At 36.4% G+C, this 19,287-nt stretch overlaps 2 protein-coding genes across 3 annotated transcripts; one reads left to right on the top strand and one right to left on the bottom strand.

The window, feature by feature from the left end:
- Nucleotides 1-1,970: 1,970 nt before the first annotated feature.
- On the bottom strand, nucleotides 1,971-10,368 carry LOC139939077 (protein cornichon homolog 1-like). The gene is made up of 5 exons (XM_071934811.1): nucleotides 10,157-10,368; nucleotides 8,071-8,139; nucleotides 7,371-7,483; nucleotides 5,733-5,876; nucleotides 1,971-5,322 (listed from the first exon to the last, which is right to left on the bottom strand). The coding sequence occupies exons 1-5, from the start codon at nucleotides 10,235-10,237 to the stop codon at nucleotides 5,295-5,297; spliced, it is 435 nt and encodes a 144-aa protein (XP_071790912.1). The 5' UTR covers nucleotides 10,238-10,368; the 3' UTR covers nucleotides 1,971-5,294.
- Nucleotides 10,369-10,574: 206 nt separating this feature from the next.
- LOC139939067 (protein FAM89A-like) lies at nucleotides 10,575-19,016 on the top strand. Of its 2 annotated transcripts, none has more exons than XM_071934787.1 (3): nucleotides 10,575-10,718; nucleotides 11,596-11,984; nucleotides 12,104-19,016. In XM_071934787.1, exons 2-3 carry the CDS (start codon nucleotides 11,607-11,609, stop codon nucleotides 12,299-12,301), a joined length of 576 nt encoding a protein of 191 aa, XP_071790888.1. In that variant the 5' UTR covers nucleotides 10,575-10,718; nucleotides 11,596-11,606; the 3' UTR covers nucleotides 12,302-19,016. The 2 variants fall into 2 exon arrangements, with proteins under 2 accessions (XP_071790888.1, XP_071790897.1); XM_071934796.1 differs by lacking the exon at nucleotides 10,575-10,718 and adding an exon at nucleotides 10,860-10,970.
- Nucleotides 19,017-19,287: the final 271 nt, after the last annotated feature.

Below are 19,287 nucleotides of genomic sequence, written 5' to 3'. Positions count from 1 at the left end.
TTACGAGGCAGCTGCGCAGTGAAGTGAACAGGCCAGTTCAGACATCTGTCAATCACTTTTGTTGCCATGACACTCACGCTTGATGGATGACATTTTGCAGTTTTTCATCCTTAGATATATATTTTTTTTTAATTCCTCAATGTTCATCATCTTCTCACAAATACAAACTCAACTCAAATTATGTGCTTTTTCCCAAAATGCAAAATAACTTCGTTTTGTGGATTGTCTTCCTCGCTCAGGTTTATAGTTTGGGTTTTTATAAGTGGACACAAAGATGGACCACTAGACAAACAACAATTTTAAAACTCTGAAATTGACTTCATACATTCGTCAGGCTAAAGTAGCGTGGCTAAGTTTTAGAGAAGACGTGCCGGCCAATCATCAATCTGAAGACTTTCCATAGACTTCTTGGAGGACCCTGGGTACTGGTGAAGAAGCTTAGACATTTCCGCTCTCGTACTTCTGCCATCACTGCCTGAAGTAACCTGAGATGGTAATTCTTCAGTATGAAGCACATGTGGAAACAGAAGTTTCTATTGTCACTTTTCTATCATTTTTATTTCTTTAATATTTTGCTATGTCGGGTGCCAGTAAAGACTGTAAATGTTTATCATTCCTACCCCTCTTTGCTACAGCCTTGATCCACAGAACGCCTTGAAGAAATTGTGTAAATTTTAAAATTCATTTAGAAAAAAAAGTCTACAATGGAGGAATGCTTTTCATTGACCTCCAATACATGTGGATAATTATTATGGTGAGGAAACAAAAATCTTTTGAGCTTATTATTAATCACCAAGGAGCTGAATGATACCATTGAGTTCTGACAAAAACCGTGAGAAAAATGCTTCATCGATATTACCGGTCACGCTAAACAGCGCCCTCTTTTGTTGAAAATAATAACCTCTTTTTGTTTTCCCGGCCCCCTTCCCACTAGTGTGAAAAGTTATTATTACGAAATAGAGACCAACACACTGTTCAATTTTGGTTGTGCAGTGGACACTATTGGTAATTACTCAAAATAATTATCAGCATAAAACCTCACTTGATAACAAGTAATGGGGAGTGGTTGATGATATAAAACATTGTGAGAAATGGCTCCCTCTGAAGTGACGTAGTTTTCGAGACAGGAGTAATTTTCCACGAATTTGATTTCAAGACCTCAAGTTTAGAATTTGAGGTCTTGAAACCAAGTATCTAAAAGCACACAAATTCGTGTGACGAGGGTGTTTTTAATTTCATTCATTTCTCGCAACTTCAACGACAAATTGAGCTCAAATTTTCACACGCTTGTTATTTTATGCATATGTTGAGATACGCCAAGTGAGAAGACTGGTCTAAGACAATTACCAATATTGTCCACTGTCTTTAAGACACTAAGAGATTTGGTTGTAATTGAGAAACTGAGAGATATCATTTAAATTTGTAAACCAAAGTTTTGTTAGATCTGGGTTTAGATTTGAACGAAACAGAAATTGAACAGTTCCGATCACTATGATCTGTGCATTGCAGTGAACTTGTATTGAACGCCGTCTGTCAATTAATTGTTTGGCACTTTTAAGGCATGTTTTTACCATGGTTTATAGCAAAAAGATGTAAACCATAGAAAGTGTTGCCAAATCCTTTTGATGGTTTACATACCAGTAGTATTTGTTTCGTGCAAGTTACTGGTCTACAAACCATAAACATGCAAAAAACATTTATAAATCATGGTTCATAACCCATGGAAATTTACACATCTTTAAAACATGGTTTAAAAACCATAATAACTGACGCATCAAATTTATGGTTTACAAATCATGGTTTATAAACCATGAAAATTGGGGCATAACTTATGGTAAAATAAAATAACACTTAAAGTTTGACTGAACAATTGCAAAGGGCGAGTATTTCTTTACAATAAATTATTTGAAAAATACACAAACTCAAAAAAATTACTAAGAAACACAAGAACCAAGAAACTAACTTGAAACTCAAGTTTGATGACTTATGCAATTTTATATCACCAGTTCATTTGAAATTAACATAAATTCTTTGATAGTAAATGTATTGGTGCCAATATAAATCTACACAAATTGAAGTACAATATTAGTTACTCACAACTTTAGTTGATTGTGTATGAATTTTAACTAGCAAAATGTACATCTTATATCTATCCATACACACCTAGGCAAATTCATCAAGCTGGTCCGTACAGCACTGGCCCAACTACCGTTAAGATTGGACCAACTACTGGTGGGTAGAGCCCAACTATTGTTGAATTCAGCTCAATTATTGTTAAGTCAGGGTTACACTGTAGTTGGTCTAGTTTGATAGTTTGGGCACAACAAATATAGGCACTATGCTCTGAAAGTTAATAACCACAGCATACTCATGCTTAGCAAAAACAGGTTACCAGTATAATGTTAACACCATATAATGTACACAGCTTGTAACTGGTTTCCTGAATTATTGTTAAATTGAAAAATTAATTTGTGAAGTCAAAATCTTTCCAATAGCTCCTGTAACCTTATTCCTTGAAAAAAAAGAAAAAGATCTGCATTTTTTTTCTTCCAAGAAAGCACGGGTGAATCGTTGGATCATCTTTTTTTGCGGCATTTTGAGTGTCACACACTCAAACTACCATGACCTAGAAGCGTTATAAACCCAATAAGAGATTTCCTTGCATACTGGGACTGCAAACTACCATGACCTAGAAGCGTTATAAACCCAATAAGAGATTTCCTTGCATACTGGGACTGTTTAATCATTTTTTCCCATTATTTCAGTACCATCTCTTCCAAATCGATGTGGTGCATCAAGTCTGCAAGAGGTCTCCTTGTTTCAGAGTTTATTTTCATTAGGAGTTCCACTAATAACCCTTGACTATAGAAGTTCATGAATGCATTTCTGAACATCAGCATAAATAATGACTTTTAGAAACCTACTCTTAACCCTCCTACTTTTGGTATCATTTACCATTTATTTAACCAACCATTTGGAATCATTCAATTGAATTGGTTGTGTATTATGTGCACTGTGTAGATATGAACCTCTCAATATCAGGTTACAGGCTAGACTTTGCCTATTAATCCAAACAGTACGGTAGATCATTCAGATGAGGGTGAATGGTCATCAACACATGATATCATATTGCAGCCTGGCATTTTGAATGGTCAGACAGTAGAAGGAATGACTGTGTATTGTGTAGATGCATTCACCACATGGTATCATATTGCAGCATGACATAGTACATCTACATTTTAAACCACAGTGGATGATATTGAATGGTCAGACAGTAGGAGGGTTGACTGTGTATTGTGTAGATGCATTCACCACATGGTATCATATTGCAGCATGACATAGTACATCTACATTTTAAACCACAGTGGATGATATTGAATGGTCAGACAGTAGGAGGGTTGACTGTGTATTGTGTAGATGCATTCACTACATGGTATCATATTGCAGCATGACATAGTACATCTACATTTTAAACCACAGTGGATGATATTGAATGGTCTGACAGTAGGAGGGTTGACTGTGTATTGTGTAGATGCATTCACCACATGGTATCATATTGCAGCATGACATAGTACATCTACATTTTAAACCACAGTGGATGATATTGAATGGTCAGACAGTAGAAGGAATGACTGTGTATTGTGTAGATGCATTCACCACATGGTATCATATTGCAGCATGACATAGTACTTTAAACCACAGTGGATGATATTGAATGGTCAGACAGTAGGAGGGTTGACTGTGTATTGTGTAGATGCATTCACCACATGGTATCATATTGCAGCATGACATAGTACATCTACATTTTAAACCACAGTGGATGATATTGAATGGTCAGACAGTACTAAGAGGGTTAGAGGGTTCAATAGAATGAAGTCTTTAAACTCACGGTAAATGTTCACAAGTGCACATCAAACAAGTACACTCTCAATTCTTCTACACTATCTCTACTTTTAAAACTTAAACGGAGAGCTAGTTATACAGTTACAAGTCTACCTTCCAGCATCAGCTAACTTAGCCTCGCTCCATAACATTCCTTACACAAATGCATACAGATAGTTTGCATCCCCAATATTGCATTAGAACTGGGCTAATTCCCACAACTGAAATTCATGAGTTAAGCAAATTAAAGAGCAATTTATTAGTTGAAAGAATCAATATTACCTTGTAACCCATTCTAAATAAGTCTCAGCATCAACTGTTGATGGCCAATATATATTTTGTTTGGAACATATTAAAGCTGCTTAATTAGTCCATGAATGAAAATGAGCTTCATGAAAGCTTGCCCCAAACAAGGCTAAGAGATACCATTTGAAAGAAGCTACAAGAAGAAACATCTACAATGAAAATCAATTGGATTCATTTCTACATACAGCGATACCAATGTTTACAACTTGCAAACTTGGAATTAAAATTTAAGTTTAACATACCAGTACTTACTTGATACCAAAGTATGCGTTTCTTGGTGTAACAGATTAACAGACAAAATGATGTTACAACTGACACAAATGAGGAATAGGGTCTCGTAATTCAAACGTAGTCCCACATGCCTTGCAAGAAATACTGTAGGCCTATGTTACGGCGCCAGGAGCGTCAATGAGTGACGGATATAGGCGCTACATAAGAAGCCTACTATTATTAATAACAAGGGCAACAAATAATTCCCCCCCCCCCTCTCCCGACAAAAAAGTTTGATTTGGTTTTAATGAACACTGAAACACAGTTTCAAAATGGATGTCAGTTGACTTACAAAACATCCTACATACAAACCACTTTCAAAACAAAACAAAAAAACAACAACTTTTACCTAGAATAACAAATATGTTTTGTCTTTTAACAGAATGTTATTAATTCCAAACAAAGAATCAGTGAAAATATTAGCAAAGTCGAGTAAATACATTCAGGAGCAAGAAAGATTTGCATGATTAACAAAGATCAATCATAAGTAGCTTTTATATTTTTGCTATTGCTCATTTAGTTTGTATTGATCCCAAGACAATTGGGACCATTCTTCTAAGAGTTGATTGAAGACTAGTAAAAAATACTCCACCAAACTCTGGCATGTGATGAATACAAAATAACTGACTACACTTATAACAAACTTAGACTCAACACATACATATACAAAATACAAATCCTATTTTATGACACAAGGGATGCTAAGAAGGGGGGTCTTCATGCCCAAAACCCCCCTGCATCGCTGATCCACTAATGCTTCTTAATCCTTATCCCCAGCAGAAAAGGTAAATTCACCGTTTCTTAGTCTTATGCGATGTGTGTGTACTTTGCTGACTTTATGATGACACTAAGACATAAATCATACTGTTGAGAAAGAAGACAAAATAACAGAGTCAATTACTATGCAGAGTGTGAAAAATAAAAGGAACAAATCATAACAAATAATCAAACTAACCCACGCTTCATCAAGAAACCTTGTGCACTTTTCCCAAAACTTTAAAAGAAATGATTTTGGAATGAGCTATCTCCTTCGGAACTCAGTTGGTATGCCTTAATCCATGCAGATGACAGAAGTAACACAAAACAGTCATTCAATCAAAGAAGAACTATAAAAGCGGTAAATTTGATATGGTTTTTCCTGAGATAATCAGCAATATACTGTACACAATTGAACAGGAAGAACAAAGCTCAAAGGAGAATTAAAGCACCAGGACTGACAAAGACATAAACAACTATTTTCCTTTTCTATAGCAATAATAAACTAAGCAACTCACCTGTAGAGATAGTAAAAGAATGAAATGAGATAAAATGCCAGTTTGATCCATCCTTCTCTCATACACCTTGACAAGACATCAGCGTTCATGATTGTTGTTGGATCATACAATCCTGGCGAGCTCATTACTGGCCTGTTGGCATATCTAAATAGAGGGGTAGCAAGATAATACAAGATCTATAAGGTATACTCTATACCAATCGGCATATCTAAATAGAGGGGTAGCAAGATAATACAAGATCTATAAGGTATACTCTATACCAATCGGCATATCTAAATAGAGGGGTAGCAAGATAATACAAGATCTATAAGGTATACTCTATACCAATCGGCATATCTAAATAGAGGGGTAGCAAGATAATACAAGATCTATAAGGTATACTCTATACCAATCGGCATATCTAAATAGAGGGGTAGCAAGATAATATAAGATCTATAAGGTATACTCTATACCAATCGGCATATCTAAATAGAGGGGTAGCAAGATAATACAAGATCTATAAGGTATACTCTATACCAATCAAAATATCTAAATAGAGGGGTAGCAAGATTATACAAGGATATCAATCCGGTCATATTGACCCCAAACTGTCCCCAACACTTCCAAACCCTACTAACTGCATGCTTTGTTTGAATCTGTTGCACTGAGGACTACACTTTATGCTTACTATGGGATCAGGCACAACACTATAAGGAATCCCCACCCAAAAAAGTTCAAGCAATAGTACCCAAACCGCAGTTGCAAATCAGTTCAATAGTTTCAAATTGTTGGTCAAAATGCTGGAAAATGTCACCAAGAGTAAGAGTAGGAGGGTTAATCAATCTAATACACTTTTCTTGAAAGTGGCAAATGTCCCTGTGAGGAATTCTGCTGCATAGTCTTAGCATGTTTGGGGTACATCAAACTAGGCCTGGGCGAATAATTTGAATATCCGGTTAATGGCGAATACCTTTTCCTATTCGTAACCGTGAATGCCTTTTTTTTCTTAACCGGATATCTGTAATGGGCGCGAATACCTATTTATAAACCGGACAGTCCTGTAATTACAACCAAGTAACCGGATATTCTTTAATATCCAAATATCCGCGGACGTCGGGCGACAACTGATAGGAATGTTTTGTCGGAATCGCTAAGAAACTTCTATTATGACAGCATAAAACAGCATAAATTAAGTATTTAACTATGCTCACCTCCGTGAAGAGTTAAAACAATGACATTTCTGACGTAATTGTTCAAAGATTACGAAAGTTTTCCTTCACGTAGAGTCAATCACAATCAAAAGAATTAGCAAAACGCCATCTTTAAATTAGATCCAGTTATTTTTATGAATGAACCAAGTGACACTGTCTAAAACTAATATCAATTCGCCCATAAGATCTCATTACAAACAAACAGCGCCCTCTAGCAGCAAAAAAAAATATTTTAAATATTTTAATTTTATTTTTTTGAAATAGCGCCCTCTATCGGCGAAAAAAAAAAATTCAAATATTCGGTTAATTTTTGGATAGTTGGCCAGCGGTAACAGAATACCAAAATTTCACTATTCACCCAGCACTATATCAAACATTACATATGAAGTTGAAGATACAAATCAATAATCAAATTGACTAATGGTTATCAGAACCCCGTTTTGCTTACCTGTAAATATGATACGCAATCAAAGGAATATTGAAAGCTAACGTCCCAAACTGTCCAGCTGCCAAGAATAGGACATTGTAGAAAATGTGCACAATATACTCTGGTAGTACAAGCTGTTAAGATATGAATAACATAAACAAAGTGATTTTATCTTTTATTTCCCATCTGACATTTTGTACTCTGAAAGAACAATACAATACAATACAATACAAAAGGGCATGTTTCATTAAGCTCACAGCGGTTGATGAAGCACATGACTCCAGGGGCATGTTTCATTAAGCTCACAGCGATTGATGAAGCACATGACTCCAGGGGCATGTTTCATTAAGCTCACAGCGGTTGATGAAGCACATGACTCCAGAACAAACCAAAAGACTGTTGAGTGAATCAAATATCTAAGATTGTTTAGCAACTGATTTAAAACTAAGATTTTCTACTCAACAACTTTTTCAATCAGACTGAAAGCTTTTAGCTTATGCGCATGTGTATACCACATTACTAGGAGTTCTTCACTTACTCAGTTAGCGTAGAAATTCAGCGCTTGCATAGTAAGCTGAGAATGGTAATGCTAAATGCAGTACCAACGGTAAGCAGAGCCATGAAATTGGGCCCAGATTGCCTTAGGATACCCTTTGAAGTAAAGAGTAGAGTAATGAGTTGTGTAGTCAGAGTGTAATATGAACTATGTACATGTTCCTACCGGATTCAGACTGTTGCATTGGTCGATAGGATTCTTGTAATCTGTCTTCAACTCATCAAATGCAATAATCTGAAATGTAAAAGTAAATTCAACAATTGTCAAATCTCAACAGCACTTTTTCCCTCTTTACACTTCAAGTACTTTACACTTTAAGTATCATTTTCATGACAACTCTTTCTGATTGACTCATTGATAAAAGGCACTGGACAATATTGGTTATTACTCAAAATAATTATTTAGCATAACAACTTACTTGGTAACCAGCAATGGAGAGCTAATGATAGTATAAAACATTGTGAGAAACGGCTCTATCTGAAATAACACATAGTTTTTGAGAAAGAGGCAATTTCTCACTCAAATAATAAAAGACTTCACTGAGCCCTATTACTATACATCTGAAAGCACACAAGTACTGCACCAAGGGTGGTTTTCTTTCATTTTTCTCCTGCAAATTGTAATTTGATTTGACCAATTTAGCTTAAACTTTTACAGGTTTGTTATTTTGTGCAATGTTGGGATACACCAAGTGAGAATACTGGTCTTTGACAATTACTAAACGTGCCCAGTGCCTTTAAAGTTAAATAAGAGAGCCAATAACTTGGTCTCACTGGCTTTCTCTAGCTGCAGTGTGAGTGTTCCTTAAATACTTTCCTTTACAAATTACCAACTTGTACCAAAATTGGTAGTTGCATCCAACTGACTAAACTGCATCCAACTGATTATAAATAACAGACTTTACTTCAGTATACCTAATACATTAATATTGTGCCAATAGTAATACTCTAACTCTGGAGTCTGGACTGCCTCTAGTTATATACACCATACTGTGAATGTAGTCCTGTTTCTGTCCAGGAACATAACATTGAACAATTATTGCCCAGAGAGTCCAAATTCTTAATTGGTAATAGTATTTTTTATTGTGAAGAAGAAAAGAGTTGCTCTGATAATTCATTTTCATGTATGTGAAGAATCAATGTCTGGACTGGTCCAGTTTTCAAACTTGGAGTAGCATGACTAGACTGACTGTGGATAGGCAGTTTCAGTGAAATTAAATGCAGGTGATTTTTTCTCCGACAAGATGTGGTCTGGTAAGGTGTATTATACGGAGTAAGGAAAACGCCAACAAAAAATAGGTTTTCATGGTAAAAGGGGATGCGACTAGATGTACCATGTGCAGAATTTTATCGGCTACACGATGGTGTAATTGTTATCTCATTTTGTGTAAACATGTGCTCCCTCATCGCAAAAAAACGTCTTCGGGCTTCTTCGGCGCTTTCCGAAGATTTCCGAAATCCGATGTCCACGAGGTTCAAAGGTGACGTCATGCACAAACAAATGGGTGCTGCCTGTGAGTCCAAGCATCCGGTTTCTGTCGTTGCTCTCTATTTTTTACAATATCTCTGAAACTATTCGTCCAATTTCAAAACTTTTTGAAATGTAAGCACAAGGAGAGAATGCTCCTGCCTGCTGTCAAGTCTCATACATTGTAGTTGTGAGTTGTACAAAAAGTTCTTTTTTTTCGGGGCTGTGTGTGTGTGCATTTTGGTACACGTTAAATCAACTTGATGAAACTGCCTACTGTGGATGTTGGTCTTTTGCTTGCAGTCAAGCATGGACTGATTGATTTAAAAATGACGGCAGACCTACCTCTTAATTAAGTACAGATTCTGTGGTGAGCATTTCGGAAACATTTCCATATCCTGCCATCACTTTTTCATTTGTTGTGAAATAAATTGGGATTTATAGGCCCTATATGATCTAATTTATTCACTCAAATCAAACGTCAGGCGTCAATCCGAGTCCATGCCAATCTGACTCAGCTCAGTCAAATAAACAAGATGAAGATGAAAACCAAAAATTAATGGCAGGATGCGGAAAACTTGTTATAGCCCTCCTAAGACGTAAGTGAAGAAATAATGGATAACTTTCCGTGTAAACCTGCGGGCTTTTTGCCGTATACTTAGAAACAATAGAAACATTGAACTTGTGAAGTGGTAAATTACATGGTGTCGGAAATACACGTCCGCTGCATTAGAACTACGTTGACCACATACGAAAATGCCAAAATAAAGGTTGGAATACTCACGTGAAATATTGCGAAAAATATGAGGACGGCTGCGAGCAGCATCGCCAGTAAATAACAAAAAGCAACGAATGTGAACGCCATGATTTCAACAATAAAAATAAACTGTACTAAGAGGAAAAAATGAGGTTTTAACGTTAAATTGTATTTGTCGGTTTCCCAATCCTGATTACCAAGGCCTCTTCCTCTTTCTCAACGCCTAAGTAGAAATGGTACCCGCGCCCATGTCTCACCGTGGTCAATAATTTGCCTTTTATTGGGTTACCAGTGTCATTTGGTTCCCTCTTGCGCAAAACTAAAAATACGCATTAACGACACAACAGAGTTATTGCGCATTCTCGCTGATGTAGGGGGCTATTTAGTGAAAAGCGCAATAGTTTATATCAGCCTTCTTCATTCAGTGAGCTTGCTGGTGATGCTGCCAGCCAATGCCTTTTGTTTTGTGATGAAAACATCTACTTTATCCTTTGATAAATCTTTGTTCTGAACCTTGTTCAAAGCAACAACTGTAGCAATAACGGTTACTATTTATAAATCGAAAGGAGAACAATGACACTTTGAAATCGTAAGTACAACGGAGCTTCCCTTTAATTCCTTTGTCGGGGTAGTTGTGGTTTGGGAGATTATTTTTCTGAGTCATTTCGCCTCTAATGATTCACTACACACACTGTCTGACTGTGTGCAGCCTCCGCATGCTTCACCCACAGCCAGACACAGCTGCCTGCGCTAGTCCACATTCCTCACATTCTTCTCTCTTTTACATGCTTTATTGCGCATTTGTTCCAGTGAATTCTGTTCCGGTAGGCTTTGTATGTTGGCAAGTACTTAGCTTGATTGTGTTTCTGCTCTTGTTTTTGTAATAATAATTCTAGATTTGTATTTTACTTAAGTCCACAAAAGCACAATGGAGTAATGACAGATTTGAGATGCTGAGAATATTCAATGATGCCACCGCATCTGGAGTGGATGGTGTATGCATAGAGGAAGGTTTCCTCTATGGTGTATGCGTATGTATGTGATGATGTAGATTGCAAAATGGATGTACAGTGTAATGGAAAGCATGACTGATGTGTAGATCATCATGATGATTTGGCCCACTTGTGTGAAAGTTGGGCTACATCCATGATGATGGTGATTGTGGATTGGTAGAATGGGTGGACAATTAACTAGGATCACGGTGATCAAATTTTGCTTTGCTTGGTAAAGATGATAATGAGGAGATTATAATTATCTGGTGATTATTACTTATGTCTGATGATAATGCCTTATAATCTATAATCTTGTGATTGGTGATGATGTCATGTAAAACGTTGATAACGGTGATACCGACCGGCCGTGTGATTGTGGTAATGCCTGATGATGGTGGGTGAATTGGTGATGAACCATCAGGCCTCTAATGGTATTTTATTAATATTATTTTCTTGTTCTCTTATTTTTAACAGAAGTGAACATCATGGCTAAAGCCATCTCACCCAGTGCCTACTCAACAGCTGGCGTCACGATGCGTGTGCGCAAAACTCCCCCAAGGGTCCCAGAGAAGCCAATTAAGACATCACGCTCGAGTATCGGACCCATGGATGCTCCTGGTCTTCCTCCATTGCCTAAAAGCTTGAGCAGTCTCCTGAATGCAAATAGTGGTAGCTGGAGAGAGACACTTCGAATACAGACTCATAAGAACATGATTCAAGATAATCTTGGAGGGGAGAATAAATCAGCGACTCCACAACCATCTTCTGTAGTCTCAAAGGGACCAGGAAGAGGTAGAACAAGAAGGGTTTCTGTTCCACAGGGGAATCTAGATGGTGCCTTGGCAGTGCTCAGAAAGGAAATGGTAATTTTTAATCTGAAATGTTCATCAGTAGCATGTTTGTGAATACTGGTATCTTTGAAATGGACCTTTAAAAACTAAGCTTAATATTTATTCCATTTCTTTCTTTAAATGTACTTCAGGTGGGACTGCGCCAGCTGGACATGTCACTTCTGAGCCAACTCTGGTCTTTACATGAATCTATTCAGGAATATAAAGTAGTCGTTGAGACGATGTCATGTCTGTCAGATAGAGATAGTATGGACTTAGACAGTGAAGATTTGCAATCATTGAGTCCTCTAAGCCCAGGATTACTGTCTCCTAGTTCATCATTGGTGTGAGATCTCAATCAGGATTACTTCATCATTGGTGTGAATAATGAGAAAGCTGCTCTCAGTTAGGATTACTGGCTCCTACATCATTGGTGTGAGTAATCTCAATCAGGATTACTGGCTCCTAGTTCATCATTGGTGTGAGTATTGAGAAAAGATTGCTCTCATGTAGGATTACTGGCTCCTAGTTCATCATTGGTGTGAGTATTGAGAAAGCTTTATCTAACTTATGATTACTGGCTCCTAGTTCATCATTGGTGTGAGTATTGAGAAAGCTTTACCTAATTTAGGCTTACTGGCTCCTAGTTCATCATTGGTGTGAGTATTGAGAAAGCTTTATCTAATTTAGGATTACTGGCTCCTAGTTCATCATTGGTGTGAGTGTTAAGAAAGTTTTAACTTCAGCTAAGTAATATTAATCTGATATGAATTAATCTTTTATTCTTACACCGATGTATTTTCAAAACTAATTTCAATTGTAAGGTGAATAGGTGAACTAGTCGTTGGGTTTTCTGCAGCATGCAGAATCAATGCTGGGTGAACATAAATAAATATCCTTTGTCCCCCCTATCCAAAATACAATTGATATGTCAATACGGTTAAGATGTACTTAATGAGAAGGTCATTGTATCCATGCCCACTTATCACATCTCACCTCCAACAACTAGGCCTAACAGAAGCCCATAGGAAATGCAATGACCACTTTCTAGTTTTATAAACTGCTGTGGACACATTCAAAGTTGCGGGAAGGAAGAAATTGTTTAAATGGATCCACATCTAAGAGTTAAAAATTGTTTGCTTGAGAAAAAAAATCTGCAAGAACAAATTTTCAATTTTTTTACTGATTGTTGAATGGGTGCATAACTTGTGTGAAATATTAGAGAGTAGAGCCCGGTTCATACTTTGTGCAAATGCAAGTGATTTTTGAGGTCTCTGTTTTCGCAGCGAATATTTCAAAGGTGTTGAGCACAACTCAACTGTGCGAGTTTTTGACGTCAAAATTCAAATCGCATTCGCATTCAGGAAGTATGAACCGGGCTTTAGACTGTGAACAGTACTGAAGTTTGCAGGCAAAGTTTTGTGTGCACTTATTTATAAAAACTAAACTAAAGGAAAGTTATGAATAAGTGTTTTATAAGTTAAAGAGCACCACTTACAGTATGACATTTGCTATGAAGACCTTACCTCTACGTGTATTTTTTACTAGCTTATCTTGACAATTTTGAAAGTACAGTTGTCTGGATTTGAGTGATAATTGCTTTCAAAGCTAATTATTTTGGTGTGCCACATATTGCCCAAGTAAGAGGTACCTTAACTTATTGCGTTTATAGTCTTTTGACAAAGTGAAAGTTGTAAAACCATTAACCATTATACTATACTTCAATTCAGGATGAAATGTCAAATGTAAGTTAAATGCTTGTGTAGTTTTTATTTTTCTTCTAATCTCACAGCCAGAAGGCTTGCCAGATTCGATGGGACTTGTGCAATTCTAATATAACCAGGGTTTGAAATTCAAACATGACTAAGTAATCCCATATTAGTCTTGAAGTCCTGCAGTCTTGGACTTCTTCCATACACATATTATAAGTTATCACACAAGCGCGAGCCGAAGGCCGAGTTGGATATGGGACGCAGACGCGCTAAATTTTCCGTATTTCCACGAGCGCGCGTGTGATAACAAATAAATATCTTCAAGCAAACTTGGCGTGTGACATAGAACACACAATACGCATGGTAGTGATATTAGCCGTGCAATATAGGTTTTTATCACCACTCCATTCTGCGAATCTGATTGGAGGATTAGCGCGTACTTGAAGATAATTTTGAATATACTTACTAGTCAATTCTATCACCTTCTCAAAGTTCAGCAACTGTGAAACAGGGAGGACTGTTTTAGGTCTTTAAAAACTGGGTTTTTAAAGTGAAGCTTCAAATTATGTGGTCTTTTGGGAAAGTTTTTGATAACCCTGTTAACCCTATATGCAACCTTTCATAGGACTACAACCTTGAGAACACAATGTGCTTTATTGTTGGATTTGGCTGTGAGTCAATCATGTAGTTTCAAAGTTATATCACTGGTTATGATTGTTATCTTTTATTGTATACTGTAGTCAAAGTCAGGGTGTATCTGTAGCTCTGCCAACTGTAAAGGACAAACAAGCACTTATAGTAGAAATCAAATCCACCCTTGGTGTGCAATAGTGCCTCACAATAATGAGCATTCTTTGCTTACTCAGTTAGCCAGAACTTTGGTGCTAACTCAGTAAGTGGTGAATGACGATCGGCAGAGCTAGAACAATGGGCAGGTGGTCAATTTCATTTTAGGAGTTATTAAAAACAAGGCTAGTTCTATGTTAGAACGAGTAAACTCAATACAAGACTAACTAGTCTTAACTCTAGCAAGTAAACCTTGTGTCCACTCTCGCAATTGAGAATCCATCAACGAGTTCAGAACTGGAAGCCACATTTAGTGCGTATATTGTAGAAGAGAATGTAAAAATGATGGGTGTTTTTTATCGCATAAACTAAACAATAACATGGCTGAACGTCACCAAACTTGAACATGAGATCAGAATTCTTGATATTCAACTTGCGACTGACGTCTACCCAAACTGTAAAGTAGTGTGTAACACGCAATTAAACAACATAAAATATTTATTCTTGCCAACAAACTTGAAAATATAGTTCCACAGAATATCTGTTACAGAGATAGGGAACTAAATGCTAAAACAGAATACTTTACGACTAATAAATGCTCTCATAGGTTGACCATTAAATCAGCACTTAAAATAGGTCTAAAATAGGTCCGCAACCACTGGTGTGTAACTTGGACACATGATCAATTATGCAAAGAAGGTCTATAGTATTTACCAAGCCTACAGAATCCAGTACAATGCTGTATGAAATCAAACTGTCTTATATCATTAATACGGTGTTTTTTTTATGAAGTGCCTTATTTGTTCTGTTTCAAATTTATTTGTCCAATCTATTGGTTGTTTTTTATCCAAAAAAGAGGAAATATGTTGTGCCAAAATATTAACAGTGGCCTAAACATGTACTGAACCAATATCTTTCAGATAAGAAAGTCGGTGTGAGAGGGATTTCTTGAACTGGTCTGTACCAAAGTTTCAGAGAATATCCCAAGCTTAATCCAACTTATACATTATTTACAGTCAATATTGTTACGAGTGTCTGTATCAAAACCAAATGTTGTACTCCATATCAACAGTTACAAAGGTTAGTGACTAGATTTACTCGTTTTAAGTTTAGGTAATGTTGAAGTAACATTTTCTATGGAACATGGTTGCATTTAATTATTTACTTTCTAAAACAATTTTGATATCTTTTTATAGAGTATAAGTTATTTAGTATTTATAAAAGAAATTCACTTGGTCAAAGCTTGTGTAATGTGTACTTGTTTCATTTGGCTTTGTATTGTTCAAGATAATACAATATGATATTACAAGATAATACAAATAGTACAGAAGTGAGAAGATTTTTTTTTTTTTTATGCATTTTAAAATGTTCAACATTAAAGGGTATATGTACTTTTTCCTAACAAAAAACACAATGTCAACAGATTTACATTAAACTTACACAGTTTGAAGATTATGATAGTAGAAAGCTTCCCTTGAAATTTTACTTACTGAGGTGCTGTAGTTTTTGATAAATGAGTAAAAGTAATAATTGTCGTATCAGTTTTAGCATTTAAAACCGTATTAACCAGTTATGCTATGGGTTTGGTATAATATCATAACTGGTTAGGGGACTTTACATGCTAAAATAATTTTGGTCTCATGAGACCAAAATTATTTTGTGACTTGTTTTACTCATTTCTCAAAAACTACACAACCTTAATTAGTAATATTTGAAGGGAAGCTTTCCACTATAATTATCTTCAAACCCTGTAAGTTTAATGTAAATCTGTGGACATTTTAAAAAAGTACCTGAATCCTTTAAACATGGCTTGTTTAGAATAATAGGGGGCCTATGCTCTGCTTTGTTAAATGCATCTTTTGATCAAACTAAAGTTATATATTCATGTTTATTTGTTGTGCAATGGGTCTTTTTAAATTCTAAAAATATTTTAGTTTTGAAAGCTTATTTATCCTTGAAAAGGAATATTTGCTTAGCTTTTATGAAGTTGTGGTTTTGATGCATTTGGTTGTCACAGGATAATCCTCAATTAATAATATGCTAAAAAGGAAGAAAGATATTTACTGTGAAGATAATGCACTGATATCATATTGCAGCCTGGCACATATTATCTATCAAAACCATAATTGGTGATATTGAATGGTCAGAAAGTAGGAGGGTTGACTGTGTACTGTGTATATAAACTCAACACATGATATTGTATTGCTGGCTGGCATAGTTTGTCATTCACAACCACAGGGGGTGATGTTCAATGGGCAGACAGTGTAGATGAATCATTAGACAAAATGGACCTCACTTCTTTTTTTTAAGAAAACGTGCCTCCACTGCCTTATGTTTGGGTGGTCAGCCTTTTGCCTTTTCTGTGTTCTTGCGAATAATTTGAAACAATTTTCAACAGATTTTGTTGGGCAGTGTTTATTGAATAGCAAAAGAATAACTGAGAAAAAGAGGGTGTCACTTGGTGATGGGTTAAAACTGTAAAAGTTCCTTAGAAGCTAGCTGTAAAGTACTATTGAATACTAGCCCTATATAGGACTCTTTCTCTGTACACAGGAACAAAGTCCTAAGTATTGAGGCCCGTTTCTAGGGCGGAAAAATTTCACAGCTTCATAACTTAAATCTCACCTGCAACAAGCCATTAATTTCAACAGATTCACATTCCATGACGGCATACATTTTTCTGCGGTGGGTTTTGGTCCTCATATTTTCCTCACAAATCCGTCATTTTTGTGAAATAATGCAGCTTCCAACGTTAAAAAATTCCCGTTTCGATTGTTTTCTCACAGTGTTGTCTGTTGTCGTGCGTACGCGTATACATTCGCGTGCAAGACGCATGATGCAAGCTTAGACGCATGAATTCTTGGTCACCGTATCTTGACTGCACACAGCGTTAACAACACAATTCAAAAATGTGCGTGTCGCGCGTCTTGCGTACAAACGGCAGACTGTGAGAGTTCGGACAAAAATGGGTATTCCTTAACGTTGGGAGCTGCATTATTTCATGAAAATTACGGATTTGTGAAGAATATATGACGATCAAAACCCACCGCAGAAAAACACATGCTGCCATGGAATGTGAACCTGTTGAAATTGGTGCTTTCTTGCAGGTAAGATTTGAGTTATGAAGCTGTGAAAATTTTCCGCCCCAGAAATTTACCCTGATGTCCAGGACGTCACTGTAGTACAAAACGAAAGTGCAAGGCCGCCAGGGCTATATTGAATACTACCTTCATATGTTGCTGGTCATAGTGGTGGTCTCTTCCCTCTCAACTTACCCATGGGACCCTACACCCCCAAATACCAAGGGATAAATCGAGGGGTGAGCAGAGGAGAGAAGTTGCCACTATTATGACTTAACAAGAGTTCATTTCAACTTGTAGCACAATATTTGTGAATGCATTGCTTTATATGTTAATATCTGTTTGAAATGATACCTGTAAATGGCGGTTATCAGCTGTTGGATGTCAATAAATAAATATAAATAAATAAAATTACATGCAATTTCAGTTTATATTGGCAACAGGAATCCAACATTGGATTTTCTGAATGATTTTAAGATTTGATGTTTTGAAATTTGCTACTTTTAACAAATATCAACAAATCAAATTACAACAAATCTTGTTTAGAAAAAACCATATTGCTGATTCCTGTGGTCAGTGTAGCATGAGTTACTTTGGAATTACTGATCATTTCAGGCTGTATGCTTTGGTTCTCTTCCTGTTTATGTTAACTATTGCTCCAAACCATTCAGAGGCCTTAGTGGCTGCTAAAGACTTGTGCCAAATGCTTCAGAGGCCTTAGTGGCTGCTAATGACTCTTGCCAAATGCTTCAGAGGCCTTAGTCAGCTGCTTATGACTCATACCAAACACTTCACAGGCCTTAGTGGCTGCTAATGACTTGTGCCAAATGCATCAGAGGCCTTAGTGGCTGCTAATGACTCATGCCAAATGCTTCAGAGGCCTTAGTGGCTGAGAATGACTCATGCCAAATGCTGAGGCCTTAGTGGCTGATAATGACTCATGCCAAATGCTTCAGAGGCCTTAGTGGCTGCTAATGCCAAATGCTTCAGAGGCCGTGTTCAGAGGTTTTCAAATTGTATTTATTATTATTCTTGAATTGTGTCAGTACTTGTTGAATTGTAAGTTATTGTAAACAACCAGACTTGCTGTGTTGGTGATGCATCTCATTACAGTTACTTTTAAATAAAAATTTAATAGAAAGGATTCTTGTTTTCAAATTTTGCAGAACCTTCAAACAATTCTCTGGTGTTGATATATCTTTGATCTGTCAAGATAGTAAACTAATTTAAATAGGCGGGCATTAAATTGTGCAGTGTCCAGTAGTTTTTGATTTGTAGAATCACAACTAATTGAAGGGAACAGTTCTATTATCAACTGTTAACATGTGTGCAATGGCTTTTTAAGCAAAATAAATATGTGTATATATATATCGTGTGTGTTTCTCCAAAATACCTTTTTGTTTTTGCATTGCCAAAATGCACAAAGTATTAAGTTAAATATTGATGTTTGTTTTGAGTAAAATAAAGTGCTCCTCTAGGTGTGTTGAATCTTGGACCTTGATGTGTTATTGTTTTGTCATTTTCAGAGTGTGATTGGTAAATAAATCAAAGGTACTACTTTCAATCTGAAATCTCAGCAATTATAAAGTTTCATACCAAAACCAATTGTCGGATAAATAACACAAAAATACTGCCAAAATCATGGAAGTATAGCATTCAAAGATACTACAGGCCACTGCTTTAAAATAATAATAATAATATGAATGAATTCCACCCATACACGGACTTCACCTCATTATTGTTACTCTACTAACTATT

The sequence above is a fragment of the Asterias amurensis genome, chromosome 1, assembly GCF_032118995.1.
Source record: "Asterias amurensis chromosome 1, ASM3211899v1".
Lineage (NCBI taxonomy): Eukaryota > Metazoa > Echinodermata > Asteroidea > Forcipulatida > Asteriidae > Asterias > Asterias amurensis.
Note: the sequence above shows the minus strand (reverse complement) of the source record. Positions and strands in the feature narration are given on the sequence as shown.